This window comes from Populus alba, chromosome 17 (genome assembly GCF_005239225.2).
Source record: "Populus alba chromosome 17, ASM523922v2, whole genome shotgun sequence".
Taxonomy (NCBI): Eukaryota; Viridiplantae; Streptophyta; class Magnoliopsida; order Malpighiales; family Salicaceae; genus Populus; species Populus alba.
Genome location: NC_133300.1, coordinates 175,830 through 192,757, shown reverse-complemented (window position 1 = coordinate 192,757; position 16,928 = coordinate 175,830). Strand labels below are relative to the sequence as shown.

General features: G+C 34.8%; 3 protein-coding genes across 4 annotated transcripts; all 3 read right to left on the bottom strand.

Annotated features, from left to right (window-relative positions):
* Positions 1 to 213: 213 nt before the first annotated feature.
* Positions 214 to 2,360, bottom strand: LOC118056098 (2-alkenal reductase (NADP(+)-dependent)). 2 transcript variants are annotated; one of them, XM_035068212.2, is made up of 5 exons: positions 2,010 to 2,360; positions 1,716 to 1,893; positions 1,471 to 1,637; positions 1,141 to 1,223; positions 214 to 736 (listed from the first exon to the last, which is right to left on the bottom strand). In XM_035068212.2, exons 1-5 carry the CDS (start codon positions 2,253 to 2,255, stop codon positions 358 to 360), a joined length of 1,053 nt encoding a protein of 350 aa, XP_034924103.1. In that variant the 5' UTR covers positions 2,256 to 2,360; the 3' UTR covers positions 214 to 357. The 2 variants fall into 2 exon arrangements, with proteins under 2 accessions (XP_034924103.1, XP_034924104.1); XM_035068213.2 differs by having other exon boundaries at positions 1,716 to 1,904; positions 2,010 to 2,147.
* A 3,356-nt stretch (positions 2,361 to 5,716) lies between these two features.
* LOC140954884 (uncharacterized) lies at positions 5,717 to 7,289 on the bottom strand. The gene is made up of 3 exons (XM_073405869.1): positions 6,600 to 7,289; positions 6,417 to 6,498; positions 5,717 to 6,168 (listed from the first exon to the last, which is right to left on the bottom strand). The coding sequence occupies exons 1-3, from the start codon at positions 7,287 to 7,289 to the stop codon at positions 5,717 to 5,719; spliced, it is 1,224 nt and encodes a 407-aa protein (XP_073261970.1).
* On the bottom strand, positions 6,384 to 11,622 carry LOC140954750 (L10-interacting MYB domain-containing protein-like). The gene is made up of 2 exons (XM_073405487.1): positions 9,748 to 11,622; positions 6,384 to 9,645 (listed from the first exon to the last, which is right to left on the bottom strand). Exons 1-2 carry the CDS (start codon positions 10,066 to 10,068, stop codon positions 8,983 to 8,985), a joined length of 984 nt encoding a protein of 327 aa, XP_073261588.1. The 5' UTR covers positions 10,069 to 11,622; the 3' UTR covers positions 6,384 to 8,982.
* Positions 11,623 to 16,928: the final 5,306 nt, after the last annotated feature.

Genomic DNA, 16,928 nt, shown 5'->3' with positions numbered 1-16,928 from the left:
ATGGAAAACTGGTGGCTGGCTTAAAAACATTTTCAGAGCATTTTGCACAATGGTTACGGTATTTTAAAAGGATTTAAATTATATAATTTACACTATTTTAAAAAATTGAGCGTCTAAATATATGGCACTCTACCTATGTTTGATGTCTTTTTTCATCAAATCCCGACCTAGTTCACAAATAAACCCAGCTTAGAACAAACCTATATTGATCAATTTCTGGGTAAACCCGTCAAGCCGAGTTGTGTCTAAATATATAAAAAAGTCCAACCACATTATTGATTACATTTAACTTGTAAGAGAAAGAGGATGCATACGATTCTCAATGGTCCATGAGAACGCTACAATTAGGTTGGCTTGTTATTCTCTAGCAACTATAACAACTTTCTTTCCAAGATTGCTGCTATTAAAAAGTCCGACAAGAGCAGCTGGACAGCTCTCAAGAGCTTCAGATATGTCTTCCATATACACAATCTTCCCTTCTCTAATGCAAGGCAACATGAAGTCCAGGAACTTGGGAAAGAGGTGAAAGTAATCAGTGACAACAAATCCTTCCAAGCGAAGGCGCTTGTAAATGATGTTCATCATGTTCTTTATGCCTTCAGGCTCATCCAGTGTGTACTGTGAAATCATTCCACAGTGAGCAATGCGGCCATTAAGTTTCATGTTGAGTAGCACAGCATCAAGCATTTTGCCCCCAACATTGTCAAAGCAAATGTCAATGCCTCCAGGAAAGTGCCTGCAACGAATCGACGCGAAAACAACAGCAAGAACTTGTGGATTGAGTTTTTTGAAGCTCACATTTCTTTAGATTGATAATATGGTGAGTGGGTAGCTCCATGGAGGGTTTATAACATGGTGAGTGGGTAGTTGGAGCAGGGCAGGCTGGTTTTTAATTGATTATGCATCACACAAATATCCTTTAATGGGGGATCTTTTATCCAAGGTCTTAACGCTTTCAAGACAGGGAGATATTATAGCACAAGACCATGCATATCAAGGATATATTCTGAAAGCTAAGTCTCGTTGCTTTGAGGTGTGATATACCTAATTTTTTAAAAGCTATCTCTGTAGGAAGAAGATGGATGGCCAAGAAGCATGCACAATCATATATATCAAGCACAGATAAAGGCAAAACCTGACCTTTTCAACGTGTCATCCAGGTTTTTCTCTGCTTTATAATTGAATGCCTCATCAAATCCCAGCTTGTTCTTCAGCAAATCAACCTTATATAAGAAATTAGAAGAAAGAAACAGCAAATTGTTGAAACTGGGTAATCTTGAATGGCAAACAGAAAGAAAACTAGTGATCATGACAACAAAAGAAAAGATCAGGTTAAAGAAAAGCTGATGTTCTGCTACAAATGGATGTGCTCTTGATAGGATATATATGAGAAGTTGGAAATCACTATAAAAAATCCATGGAAAGTTCAGGCCAGCAGACCCGATGTTAATGTCATGAAAAATGAAATACCTTTTCTTGACTTCCTGCACTGCCAACCACATAGCAGCCCGTCAATTTTGCTAGCTGCCCGACAAGCTGCCCTACTGCCCCAAATGCCGAAGAAATGAAAACAGTCTCTCCTTTCTTAGCAGCACAGAACGCATAAAAACCAACATAAGCTGTCAAACCAGGCATACCTATGGAGAAGACACAAAAACACCTTTAGGGCTCCAAAATCTTTCAGAAGTTTGCTGATCAAATCCTTGAAAACTTACCAAGAACTCCCAAATAGTAAGATAAGGGTACATCTGAGTGTTGGATTTTAAAGAGAGTTTCAGGTTCTGTAATCAGACTGTACTCTTCCCATCCAGTTGTTCCCCAAACAAGATCACCCTTTTTGAAATCAGGGTGTCCAGATTCAAGAACTCTACCCACTCCATAACTGGCCATCACCTGCAAAAAACCTTTCTCAGCAGAAAAGGGTCAGCCTGTTACTTCACAATCCTGGAAATTTGAGTCTGGCCGTCTGTATATGAAAGGAAGAGAAGAAAGGAAGATGTAAGACTTACAGAACCAGGGGAATAGGAAGAGAAGTAGCCAGGTTTTTCGATCTTCGTGGATCGAATATACTGGTAAGGATCAATGGAGAGGTAAAGAACCTTCACAAGAACTGCATTTGAACCTTGTGGTACTTTCAATTCTATACTTTCAGTTGTTAGATGAAGGTCTGATTCTTTTGGGGAACCTTTGATGTAGTCTTTGAGCATCAACTTCTTGTTTCTCACAACATTTCCAGCACCACCATCAGTCTCCATTGATAATAGCAACTCTAATCAAATCCTGTTAATCTATCTTGAAACTAATGAAAAGAGACTTGTTATCTACTGATATGAGCTGCGAAGCAGCCACATGTCAGTCATGACCTCATTATTAAACAAAAACACTAAAAATATTCATTAATTTTATATGTTATCATACTTTTAAACTATTTGTATCGAGATTATTATAATGCATATTCTCACACGTGTGCGATATCATATCGACTATTCTCCTATATAGAAATAGTTGATAATAATATAAGAAAGGATGATAAATTTTTATTTTTTTATTTGTAAAAAAAAAATAAGAATTGCCATCTAATATTTTAATTATTAAAAAACATAATTAACCTTGAAATTTAAGAAAATAGACTTATTGTGTAAAGAATTAGTATCTCTAATATGTTTTTTTTTTAGATAAGTTGTATTGTTTATTTGTCTAATATAAATTTTAGAAAAATATATGTTTTTTAACTTGTTTAAAGTTGAAAAAAAAATAAAAAAAATTATTTTTAATATTAACGCATTAAAATAATCTAAAAAATACTAAAAATTATTAATTTAAAACAAAATAAATAATTTTTTAAAATTTTTTTAAAATAAAAAGCAAATAGGATTAGCCGACCGAAGTTTTGCTGAGAGGTCGCCCTCTTTATACTCATCTTTCCAGCTCTGTCATGTCCACATGCTCAGTACTTGTAAATGGAAGAGTCTTCAGCCACGCTGTTAGCTTTTCGATGCTTATCTCATCACTTCTATTTATACTGCCTTGGCTTGTTTATTTTTATATTTTTAATAAATTATTAATTTTAATTTGAAATTTGAATTCAGAAAATAAGTTAATAAAGTATATATTCTATTAAATTAATATTAAACCAGTCTATGAATTTGCAATTCAAATAGAGATTTTTTATTTACCTCTTGTTGGCTCCATTGATTGATATTTGAAAGCATGTGAACACATTCATATGATCATTACCCTAAGATGTACAGAATATGAGATAATATAATACTGTGATCCTATATGATATGAGATGATTTTTAGATTGGTTTACCATCACCTCTTTACCTGGAAGATTCAATTTCTTGACTATATAAAATCTGACAGATATGCAGAATAGTAATTTTGGACTATAAAACGTGAGGGCAATTTTCTTTCTTATTTTCTTTTTGCCGGGCATAAACTTGAAGTCGAAAATTGGAGAGGCGCAGTAACAGTTGAATAAAAAAGCAGAAAAGAGAGAAAAATATGAATTTTCCAGTGGTCACGCACATACTCTGTGAAAGGAAAGTGGCCATTAAGTTTCATGTTGAGTAGCACAGCATCAAGCATTTTGCCCCCAACATTGTCAAAGCAAATGTCAATGCCTCCAGGAAAGTGCCTGCAACGAATCGACGCGAAAACAACAGCAAGAACTTGTGGATTGAGTTTTTTGAAGCTCACATTTCTTTAGATTGATAATATGGTGAGTGGGTAGTTGGAGCAGGGGCAGGCTGGTTTTTAGTTGATTCTGCATCACACGAATAATATATATATATCAAGCACAGATAAAGGCAAAACCTGACCTTTTCAACGTGTCATCCAGGTTTTTCTCTTCTTTATAATTGAAGGCCTCATCAAATCCCAGCTTGTTCTTCAGCAAATCAACCTTATATAAGAAATTAGAAGAAAGAAACAGCAAATTGTTGAAACTGGGTCATCTTGAATGGCAAACAGAAAGAAAACCAGTCATGACAACAAATGATAAGATCAGGTTAAAGAAAAGCTGATGTTCTGCTACTAATGGATGTGCTCTTGATAGGATATGAGAAGTTGGAAATCACTATAAAAAATCCATGGAAAGTTCAGGCCAGCAGACCCGATGTTAATGTCATGAAAAACGAAATACCTTTTCTTGACTTCCTGCACTGCCAACGAAACAGGAAGGGGTCCTGGACTCATACAACCATTTGATATGACAAGCCCATCTTTATTAGCTGTAAGTCTCAATTTATTTCACAGCCCATGTTCTCAAAATTTTGAGCCCTCCTTTCAAATCGATAATATTCAGTTCATATAATTTTTTTTATTCACATGTATCTTGTTTATCTGAATAATTTTTTATATTTTTTTTAAAATATCTTATGATTATTAAAACAAGTTAGAAAAAAAAAAATATCAAAATAGTATGCTCATATTTTATTTGTGATTCAAAGCTAGAAAAACCCTTAAATATGATAAATCATGTTCAAAACCTATGCATAAAATTTAAGAATAATAAAAAAAAATTAAATCTAATTTTCAAAGAAAAATGTATTATTAGTATTATTAATAGACTTTTCAATTCAAATAAACTTTTGGATTATCCTTTTCTTAAAATAATGAGATTTTAAGTTTTATGCTACTCAAATTACGATTTAAATCATCAAGATCATTTAATAGATCTTTTAATTTTTTTTTCATTATGATTAGAAACATCATGTTTACTAATCATTTCATTACTCAATTTATCCATCTTTTTCATCAAAGGTTACATCATTCCCTCCAACCTATCTTGTTTTTTTTAATAAAATCCTTCTTATAAATTCATAGGATTGGTATATAACCTAATATAAAAAATTTAATTATAAAATACAATACTGAAAATAAATATTTCGCTAATAAAATGAACTATTTCATGATTTAGAGTAATTATTTAGGGATCTAATTCTAAGAACCTCTTTATTACAAGGACTAAACTATAGATTTCATAAGAAACAACAATAAAAGAAAATCAAATAAAGACCAATTTGTAAATGAAAATAAAATATAGAAGCTAAAATAATTTTTAAAGAAATTACGCAAGAACTAAAAGGAAACCTTATCAAGTCTCCCCTCACATTACTAAACGTTAGCAATAATGAATATTCTCATTACATCACTTATCAATAACATGTTTTTATTTTATTTTTTTACATATGACATGAATGCTACTGTTAGCAATAATAAAATACAACAGTCCATAGTCACAAATTTGTAACTTTAAATCATATGGAAACATCGACTCTCTCTAGTGGACTTGCTGCGTGGTCCCCTCTCAGCAATCCATTTATTTATTTACAGAAGACATGGCATTATTTTTAATGTATATATTTTTTAAAAATATTTAAAACCGCAACTATTAAGAGTGTGTTTGTTTTTGCTGTAATTGTTGTGGTTGCGGTTGAAAAAAAGCACTTTTTTTAAAAATCACTTTTCCTGTGGTTTGTTTAAAGATTTGAGTGTTTGGTTAAAAGTGTGGTTTGACTTTATTGCGGTACAAAACATGTTTGGTTAAAACTGTGGTTGCGGTTGCTTTTGTACAAAAAATGACTAAATAAAAAAAATTAAAAAAAAAATGACATTAATAAAATAATTCATTGTGTTAAGAGGAAATAAAACATTTTTTCCACATAAATACCGACAATAATAGAAGCGTGCTTTGTTATTACAGAAAAGATTATTGTCCCATCAAACTATTTGCAATGCCATCACGAATATAATCCATACGCGACGGCCTCTGGTGTCCACTTGTTTGTGATTGTGGAGCGACATCGGGAAAAATATCTTGAGGAACGAAATCAGGATGGCTATCAAACTTGTTGAATGCAACATCTTGGGCCGACTTCCGTCGAATATAGTTGTGTAGCGCCATTGATGCGACAACAATTTTAACCTGTGATTTGTATGGAAACTCAGGCATGGTTTGCAAGATTCGCCATCTTTTCTTCCAAACTCCAAATGTACGTTCGATTACACATCGTAATGATGAATGGACTCGGTTAAATAGTTCCTCCCGACTCCGTGGTTGTCCTCGTCGACGAAATTCAGGAAGATGATATCTTTCCCCTCTATATGGACCCAAGTAACCGTACTCATTCGGATATCCCGAATCAACGAGATAATACTTCCCTGCATAAATTTTAAAATTGATTAACGCTTACAAAATACTTCATATTAAAACAAATTACACCAGTTGAACAACAAGCACAACTTTTTTTTATATATACCTTCTGGTGGTCGTGGAAATTGTATGTTTGTATTTCCAATCGCCTCATAAAAAATTCTTGTATCGTGAGCACTACCTTCCCACCCAGCCCAAACAAATATAAATTGCATGTCAAAGCTACAGGCTGCCATTATATTTTGTGTCGGTATACCTTTTCTACCAATAAAAGGTATTTGATTTTCTTGTGAAACACATGCACGTACATGTGTTCCATCAATCGCTCCAATACAATTCTACATACAAAAAACAATTTTTCCGAATCAATTTAATTGCACGTGAATATTTGATTGTAATCTTTTGAAATATTTAACAACTTGTACTAAATATTGCTTACCTTGAAATAGGGCATGTATCTGGGATTCATTTCAATTTCCAATGGTGTTGTCGTGAATTCTGGATCGACTGGTCTGATTAAATCAGCTGCTAGCAAGCACACAGAACGAAGAACCTCGTTGAAATTTCTAGAAACAGTTTCACCTGAATGCTGAAAACGCTCCTGCACTTCCCTATTCGACGCACCGAGAGCTAAAGTGTAGAGAAACATGCCTACTTTCTCAATAACACTCATCCGTCTAGAAGGTTTCAACCCGTACATCGTTTCCAACTCCAAAGCCAAACTCTTCAATGTCTCAGCATCCATACGAAACATGTTCACACAACGAATCCAATGGCCATTTAAAATTTCAGTCAACCAGCGCATGCCAGTGTTGTATGAATTCATACACGGCTCTTTATAAATATACGTATTGTAATACATCGCTAGTGCTCCAGCTGTGCATATGACTAATTTTTTGCGATCACACTCTCTCTGCCAAAATAAATCTCCAACGGCATCGTCATCCTGTTGATTTAGGTCATCGTGCTGAGCCTCACTATTATAGTTTACATAACGATCACCAAAACTATCTCCAAAACCACTTGCAGAACTTGTACCAGCAAACCCATCAGACACATATCGACCCACATTATTCATAACATTTTCATAATGCTCATCAAAAAGCGTATTAAACCAATTCGCGTCCATATCTTTGCACGTAAATTTAATACCAATTTCCAACCTGCATAGTATTGGTACAAAAAACATGTTCATTAAAAGATTTGTTTTTAAAATATGTGTCGCTCATGCCGGTCTTAACACATGCAATATTTTTTAACACAACAATAATTGGAATTTTCAACCTGCAACGTTACATTAACATGAAAGTTTTTTCTTGTGTAATTTTTTTGCAATATTTAAAACAGTACTGGTGACATTAACTTATCCCCCAACATATATATTTTCGGAATCCAAGATAAAGGAAATTATTTACAGCGTCATTAACTTAAGGAAAAAAAATATAATTTCAAATGAACCCTACGAGACGAAAAAAATTTACTTAGAAGTTTCGTATTAAATATTATACAACAAAAACATACATGCAACATCAAAAAACAATGTTCATACATTAAAATGCTGTAAATTAATTGGTGGCATCATTAACTTAGAAGTTTCGCATTAAAGGAAATTATTTACGGCGTCATTAACTTAAGGTTGAAAAATATAATTTCAAACGAACCCTACGAGACGAAAAAAATTTACTTAGAAGTTTCGAATTAAATATTATACAACAAAAACATACATGCAACATCACAAAACAATGTTCATACATTAAAATGCTGTAAATTAATTTGTGGCATCCACTTAAGGTTTCTTAAGAAAACTAAGTACCTAGAAGGGATAGATATATAAATACGAAAAAAGAAAACATACATTCACTGCTTAAATACACAATAACAGCAGCCTTAAAAGCATTTATAGGTGTAAATTCGGTAACAGCTGTGCAATAGAAAGCTTTATGACCTAAAAAGCATCCTTAAAAATCAACTAACCTTGTAATGGCAAAGAACCTCAATTTGCAGTATACAAACAGAAAAAAACCTGCAATTACAGCCCTCACTTCTGTGGGAAGGGTTAAAAATTTTATTCTCAGCCAATCACACCTCTTTGCAAGCATACTACTTCTTAAATACAAACACACACACAGCACAAACAAGCTGTTTTTACTGCCATACACATCAGCAACCCATAAATTGTACACTTACCAACCATTCAACCAAACATTCAACCAAACATTCAACCAAGCAACTCCTATTCAACCCACTATCAAACATGCAAGTAAATTCACAATAATTCACAGCAGTAGCTGCCATTCCAGTCAACTAAATTCACCCAATCAGCAGCCATTCAAATGAACATAATCTCAGCCAATCATCCATTCAACTCATAACAAATGCAATTCGTTAGGTGAAAATCTAAAATACAAGGCTGAGAAAGCATCCTGAATACATAAAATGTTCCAATCATCTCAAACATAACTAATTAGGCAACAAATACAAATACAAAGGCAGAATCCATAAATATGAAACGTTACAAGGTAATAAACCTGAAAAAAATAGCAAATTCATAACTGTTTGCATCAACCATTATGCAATTCTACAGCCGCAAGAAGACCTCATCATCCTCACCCTTTTGTGGACTGGTAACTGTGAAAAAAACAGTTAAAATACAATATGTTAACAGCTCATTGGAATACAAAACATTAAAAAAACATGAAATATGGAAAGCATGCAATAATTACCAAAACATATTAAACACAACAACATTTAATTGCTGCAACATATAACAAACAATAAAATACATAATTGTAAGTCTTCCATATATCAAATGAAAACTTACTTCAAGGTCGGAAGTTAACCCTTCGCTCAAACATTAATTTCAGCCACTGAAATTTTCGGTCCATATCACCAATTGTTGCCCACATTTCCCTCCTGCTTCTAACCATAAAAAACTCTGTTGCAAAGCAATACAGCTCACTGCCGAACACCACTTCCTCAATGGAGTGGAACTCCTTCATCACCTCTTCTATGCTACATCCTTTTTTATCGAAAACACTTGATGTGCACTCACTCTTGGTAGAGACACTATCCACTAACTTGTCTAATCGCGAAAACAATTGTGATCCCCTTCCAGCACCCCTTTTCTTTTTCTCATTTTGTTGGGAGCTTTGTTGCGCACCTTTTCTCTTCCCACTACTACCAGTTGGATTGGCATTGCTTGTGCTGTTGGCGAAATGGACACCAGCCACCATGTTATTGACATCGGCAACAAAATTTGGAAGACTATCCTCCTCAGAATCGCCACTACCTTCAGCAAGATTAGGGTCTTCATTAACTGCATTATTTTGCCTTTGACAGCCACCATCTTCATCCGAATTCAGACCCTGTGATGGAGCCCAAGCATACTGACCGGTAGCAACTGTGTTTGTAAACATGATATCATATTTACAACACAATCCTGGATCAATGCCAGCATGCCTAAACTTTCTTGCCCCGCGTATCTCCTACAACAAGGGACAAAGAAGAACAAAATGCATAAAAAATGATGTAAAAACACGAAAGCAAGCTGCTTATAACAGCTCTAAACATACTGAAAAAAGACAGACCTGGTTTTTAGCTTTCCACCATTCATCTGGAGCTGCAATTGTTCCAAGTTCAGCACTCCATCCAACTCCTGTTTCGGAAAGCAACTTTTTCCAGATTCTCCAATCTTTTTTAATTCCGTCCCACTTATTCTTTAATTGAGCTTTCGTTAATGCATGACCAGTTTGATCCTTAAAGCAATTGATAACATATTTCCAACCAGCTTTGTCGAAATGTGTGTTGGGTCGCATACCTTGCTCAATTGCTTTAATACATATGTCACAAAATGCATGCAACATCTCTCTACTCCAACAAGCCTTATCTTGTGATTGAGAATCGTCCATGTTGTTGGTTAAAATGTGTTGTCTAATTAACAAATAAAGGTTACTTTCCTAGAGGCGATGTAAAGGACATGGAATGCACAATCTATACTAATTAAATTGCAAGCTGAAATAGAAATTGCAGATTGATTACACTGCAAATTGATTACATAGACTTACATAATCAGCTCAACACTTTCATTGATAGGTTTATTTCCATTAAAGTGTTTACAAGCTAATCTATTCATTGCCTAAGCGTAAGATGGCATGCTAAAGAGACAACGTCCAACATTCAGTGTATATAGCAATATTCAAGTACTGATTTATTTCCATTAAAACATGTTCAAATGGAATCCTCCTTCAGTTTTGAAAATTTTCCTAATGTTAAACACATCAGCTAGTTAAACTCAACATTAGGCACTCATTAAAATGCACATACTTGAACTCAACCTCAGGCCATCAACATAACCCCACATAAGCAACAACACAAAACAGTGTAACAATAGTTGAAGAACCTGAACAAACACTACATGATAGGGCATCACAAACCGAATTATAACACAAAGTAAGCTGAACAAATCACTCGCAAGTACAACTCTGTTTTACATTAAAAAAACAGAGTTTAATTGTAACACATACAAAGTTATCGAAATAAAAAAGGAACACGAACACAAACACAATAACAGAGCATCATAAACCGGAAGAAAAGCAGATAATGCAGCGGCAATAATAGAAAATGTAATATACAACTGGCATAACAAAGTAACAGAATTAAAATCAACCGAAACATACATAATCAAACACAACAATAACAAAAATTTTTATTCTAAACCCTAAACACAACAACTGAAAATTAAAAACTACATTAATTTGTGCAACAAACACAGAGCAACTGACCTTAATTTTTCCTTTGCAACCGAGACAGAGATTGGTAAGATGCTTGGCCTTCAGCTTTCCAAGAGGACAATTTCGATGTTGTATTTGGTTCTGGCAAAGAAAACACAGAGCAAACGAAATGTGTGGTTAGAGAAAACAATGTGTTTAGCAGATAAGCCACGATGTAAACAATTTTTCAGGTGAAGTTCGAAGAAAATTACCTGGGTCACAGTGTGTCTTCTTCAACCGAGAAAGAAGTTCGTCATAGCAGCAGATCGGTGGCAGATGGGCGTGATCTACACCGTGATACACACAGTGGTGATGATATGTGTGAGAGAATGGGTATTGTGGGTGTGTTTCCCTCGCTGTGAAACAGCTAGCTTGAAACGGAGAAGACTGATTTTTGGCTTGAAATCAAGAGGAGAAGGACTGATTTTTGGCTTGAAATCAAGAGGAGAAGGACTGATTTTTGGCTTCGGGCTACTTTGGAGGGGGAGAGCTCAGTGAGGGAGGAGAGATGGCTTCGGGCTGCTTTGGAGGAGGAGAGCTGCAGTGAGGGAGGTTAGAGCTGCAGTGAGGGACGTTAGGGCTAATTAATTTTTTTGGTAAAGTTATTAATGTGTTTTTTCTTAACAGCAGCCACGCAAGAAGCATATGGCAGATGCTTTTGATAAACCTGCGTTTGGAACGCAAAGACAGTGGGCCCCATGCTATTTGAAAACACCGGTTGCTGTTAACCAAACAGCTTGTTAAATTAAAACGCCTGAAACGTGGACGTAACCACGTAACCAAACGGGTTCTAACTACAACCAAACACCCCATTAAATCTGACGCGGCTTTCGAGTCCTTAATTCCCACTCATCCTTCTTGAAAAACTACCCAAATTAGATGACGAAGACTTTGGAACTTTGGACGCGGCACGTAGTTAAAAGTCAAATATAACTTTGAACGATCTCTTGTTATTTGCTGCTGTTTCGCCATCCACAAATGGCTCTTGATGCAAAACTTGCTCTTTTTTTTATTCATATCCTTAGTGTTGCCGGCAATGGATACAGTTCTTTACAAGAGAGAACTACTACGGGAGTGAAGATGAACACAGGGAAAAGTTGGATTCTTCTTTCAAGTAAAAAAACAAGCTTATCAAGATCAACTATCTATCTCATGTAAAAAAATAAAATAAAATAATTGCCGTAGGTGAGAAGGTTCATAGCAAAGAAAACAAAATATCCACGGGTAGCAGTAATCCATTTTCAATTGTCTGCTGCCTTACTTTTAGCTTGTGTTGATGGTCAATATTAACTGCGAGGAAGCATCATCCATCATCCATATATATATAAAATCCCAATTCAAATTAATGTGTTATCTGTTGCTTCCCCTTTCTTCTGCGACCAAGATAGCTTGAAAACTTCAAAGCAACCTCAAGAGTAAGAAAAGAACTCTCTCATTGAATTTTGTGACACCCTTCACTCATTTCCACCTATTGATGTGATTTTTGTTAAAATAATTAAGATTAAATACAAAAAAAAAATTAAAATTCTGAATAATCTGTATATTATGAGTGCTTAGTCTTAACCTAAATACAAATAAAGTATATATAGGTTAAACTGAAAGTACTATTCTACTCTTAATAAATAAGACTACATAAATATTATTTAACATCTCCTCTCAAACTCACAATGTGGCAACTACATGTATCAAGAGTTTGCCAATCAGAAAACAAAAACGAGAGATGGAATGCGCCTTGGTAAAGAAATCTACAATCCGCAAGGAAGAAGGAATAAAAGACAAAGTAATGGTGCCATGCTTAAGATGACGACGGGTAAGATGACAATCGATCTCAATGTGCTTAGTTCGCTCATGAAAAACTAAGTTGTGAGCAATCTGAATATAACTCTGGTTGTCACAATACATAGGAGTAGGATGAGAAAAGAAAACTCCCATATCAGCAAGTAACCAACATAAATAAACAATCTCTTTGGTAGTAGATGTAATGACACGATATTCTGCTTTGGTGGATGATTGAAAAATAATAAATTATTTCTTGCTCTTCGAAGAAATAAAAGAATCACCTAAAAAGATATAGAACCCGGTAACAGATTTGCGATCTATGAGATCACTACCATGATTAGCTTCAGAGTATGCACATAACTCCAAGGAAGAGGTGGATGAAAGTAAAAGACTCTGAAAAACTATACTTGAAGATGTCGTAAAATACGAAGAAGAGCTGCCTAGTGAACAGTAGTAGAAGAAGCAACAAACTAAGTAACAACATGAACATCATATGCAATGTTTAGATGAGTAATGGTGAGATATACCAAACTCCCAACAATAGTGTGGTATAAAGTAGGATTAATCAAAAGTAAACCATAAGAAAAAGAATACCTTGCATTAACCTTAATAGGAGCATCTACAGTCTTGCTATCAATAAGTCTAGCCCGTTTAAGAATATCTGCAACATATTTCAACTGAGAAAGAAGGTAACCTTTAAGTGAGTATGCTACCTCAATACCTAGGAAATATCGAAGATAACCCAAATCCTTCATTTCAAATCATCTAACCAATTCTGTCTTCAAAACTAAAATACCATTAATATCATCACCAGTAATAATCATGTCATCAATATATAAAGACAGAATGTTGCAACCTGCATCAATGTACTTAATAAAAGGAGCAGAATCATGATTGCTAGAAACAAAGCCAAGAGATGAGATCACAATAGAGAAATTCTCAAACCAAGCACGGGGTGCTTGTTTGAGACCATATAATGCTTTCTTAAGCTTACAAACATATCCAGAGTCGCGTGAAATACTAGGAGGGTGTGGCGTATAAACTTCTTCTTGAAGATCTCCATTCAAGAAGGCATTTTTAACATCAAGCTGAGAAATATGCCACTAACGAATCGAAGCTACGACAATAGGAGTAGGAATAATAGTTATTTTTACAACCCGGGCAAATGTCTCCTCATAGTCCATACCATATTGTTGAGAGTATCCTTTTATAACCAGCCTAGCTTAATAGACCAATTAGAATTAGTCTTGATCTTATACACCCAATGATAACCAACAACATTCCTACCAGAAGGTAGAGGAACCAGATCCCAAGTATCTATCTTATGCAAAGTAGAAAGTTCCTCATCCATAGCTTGCTGCCAAAGCGGATCAAGAATTGCCTCTTTATAGTAACAAGGCTCAAAGAGACAATGAATAAAAGCTAAAAATGAAGTAAATGATGAAGAATAACAAGAAAAAAGCAAAATCTAGTAGTTTTGTGGACTTACGAATACAAATGGACTGGCGTGGAGGTGGATCCACAATCTCAGATGAAGCTTAAGGGGCTGTAGATGAGAATGGAGCTTCAGGTGTGCTAGAGAGTAAAGTACCAGTACTTGTAGAGTTATGATTACAAATTGATCCAATATAGGGAGAGATATCATTACCAGAATCCTTAGAAAAAGGGATCTATACGAATACGATCAGATTTAGTCAGGCTATGAGTAGTGGATAAAATAGAAAAGAAAGTTATATGCTTAAGGACGACAACATGACGAGACACATAAAGTTTCTGAGTTATTGGATTAAAACAACGATAACCCCTTTTACCTTCACCATAACCCAGAAAGACACAAAAAGCAAATCAAGAGGATAGCTTATTGTGTTCTACATGAGGATGAAGAACGAAACAAGTACAACAAAATACTCTAAATGAGGAATAATCAGGGATATATCCATATAACTTTTCAAAAAGAGATAGACCCGAACTATGAGAAAATGGAATTGTATTAATCAAACTTATAGCAGTAAGAACAACTTCTCCCCAAAACTTACTAGGAACAAAAGCAGACAACAAGAGAGAATGAGCAGTTTTGAAGATGTGCCTATGTTTTCTTTCAACATCACTATTTTGCTCAAGAGTATCTAAGGCACATGAAGTTTGGTAGATGGTTCCATCTAAGGCAAGCAATTGGCAAAATTTATTAGAGGTATATTCCTCACCCAAATCACACTTAAAGTATTTGATCACAGCAGAATGTTGAGTTTTGATAAGAGCTCGAAAAGCTGCATATATCTCAAAGAATTTAGAACAATGTTTCATTAAATAAACTCAACAATAACGAGTATGATTATTAATAAAAGAGATATAATATCGAGACCCTCCTTTTGTGGCAATAGGAGAAGGCCCCCTATATATTAGAATGAATCAAATCAAATGGTGAAGAACAAACAGAAATACTTCGATTAAAATGTAAAGTAGAAAATTTTGCAAGTTTACATCCACTACAATTAGAAATGTCACAAGTTTCAAATTTTCTAAAGCTCACGTGGATGCCAAAAATCTCAAACGAGAAGACAAAACATGACCTAGACGGGAATGCCATAAATAAAAACTAGAAGGTGAAAGACTCAAATAAAAGGAAGACAAATCAATAGTAGTAGCAGTAGCAGTAGCAGTAGCAATAACAACTGGCACTTTTAACTCATCCAAAATATATTGTCCATTCTCCCTATAGCCTGCCCCAATCAGCTTTCGACACTGTAGATCCAGTACACAACAAAAAGAACCAGAAAACATGACTAAATAATTACTAGAATCACATATTTGACCAATAGACGCAAGATTCTATTTGAGTTTTAGAATAAGATAAACATTAGGAAGAGACAAGTGAGGTGTGATAATAAAACCAACACCTGCTAAGGGCATAGGAGTGCCATTAACAGTCATAACATGATTGGAGGATAAAGGGGACATAAAGGTAAAAGATGAGGTATCTAGAGATATATGATGAGAAACACTAGAATCCAAGACCCATTCAGATTGTAACATAACTGAGGAACCATGAGGCAACTGACCTATGGAAGAAGAAGCGAACATTGCTTGTGGCTGCAAGGAGAGAAACTTCTGAAATTCCTCAGCCAAAGTATTAGGATCGGTAATAGAGCGTGGCGAAGCTACTATTACGGTATTGTGGTGTGGTGGTTTATAGCCCTGAGGTGGGCTATGAGCATTAGATTGTGACTGACTGCCAGGCTTCCAAGCTTGATTCTGCTATCTCAACTTAGGACACTGAGCCTTCTAATGACCTTTCTACTTATAAAAACTGCACTCATCGAAGTCAACCCTTATTCCAATGATTAGAGAATGGTTTAGAAAGTACTAATAGTACATAATGATTTGAAGCACAAAGAATTCCCTTTTCAAAATAAAACTGACGATTTATTTCTTTAGTTAATAACTTATTGACAACAGAGTCAGCAGAAGGTAGTGGAGAACGATGCAGAATTGAACCTCAAAGTCCTTCGAAATCACTGCGAAGTGCTGTTAAAAACTGTACTAATTGTTGCTGCTCTCTACACTCAATATAGGCACCACATGCCTTTAAATAGGTTGATTCTGTAGAGTCAATTGATCCCAAAGGTTTGTCATAGCAGAATAAAACTCTTGAATACTCATATTCTTCTGATGAAGAGCTCGTATGTCATTATCTAATTGATACTGTTTTGCAAAATTTGATTGTGTGAATAAACTTTGCAAAAGATCCCAAACCGCTTTGGTTGTCTCATACTTCGCCAACTGCGTACCTAACAAATGCTCAACAGAATTGTTGATCCAAATAATGATCTTTGCATTATTTGCTTTTCATGTATCTATTAAAACAACATCCCCTCCTCAATATTCTTAGGTATCATATAAGTTCCACTAACATACTTCCACATCTTTTTACCCTTAAGGAAATTTTTCATTACATAACTCCAATACGAATAGTTCTTCCCATCCAATCTCACACTCACAGACTGAAGTGAATCATCTTTTTCAGTAGCCATAATCAACAATCATAGAAAACCAGAATACAAAAGCAGCGGAAAATAAAATACCAAATTGCAGAAACTAAATAGAGATTGCAGAAACTAAAAAAATATCTTCCTGATAAAATACCAAAATAATTAAGAAATTGAATGCAAATATGAAATTACAGAAGCTGAAGGGAAGATGAAATACTAAATTTTGCAGAA

Bases quoted from the DNA above. Each gene is read 5' to 3' on its own strand.
- LOC118056098 (XM_035068212.2), bottom strand. From the start codon at position 2,255: ATGGAGACTGATGGTGGTGCTGGAAATGTTGTGAGAAACAAGAAGTTG. The intron at 1,224-1,470 runs GTATTTCATTTT...TTCTTATATAAG, and splicing joins GTGCAGGAAGTCAAGAAAAG to GTTGATTTGCTGAAGAACAA. The intron at 737-1,140 runs GTCAGGTTTTGC...GATTCGTTGCAG, and splicing joins CTGGATGACACGTTGAAAAG to GCACTTTCCTGGAGGCATTG.
- LOC140954884 (XM_073405869.1), bottom strand. From the start codon at position 7,289: ATGGACGCGAATTGGTTTAATACGCTTTTTGATGAGCATTATGAAAAT. The intron at 6,499-6,599 runs GTAAGCAATATT...TTTTGTATGTAG, and splicing joins GATACATGCCCTATTTCAAG to AATTGTATTGGAGCGATTGA. The intron at 6,169-6,416 runs GTATACCGACAC...AAATTTATGCAG, and splicing joins ACCTTTTATTGGTAGAAAAG to GGAAGTATTATCTCGTTGAT.
- LOC140954750 (XM_073405487.1), bottom strand. From the start codon at position 10,068: ATGGACGATTCTCAATCACAAGATAAGGCTTGTTGGAGTAGAGAGATG. The intron at 9,646-9,747 runs GTCTGTCTTTTT...CCCTTGTTGTAG, and splicing joins GGTGGAAAGCTAAAAACCAG to GAGATACGCGGGGCAAGAAA.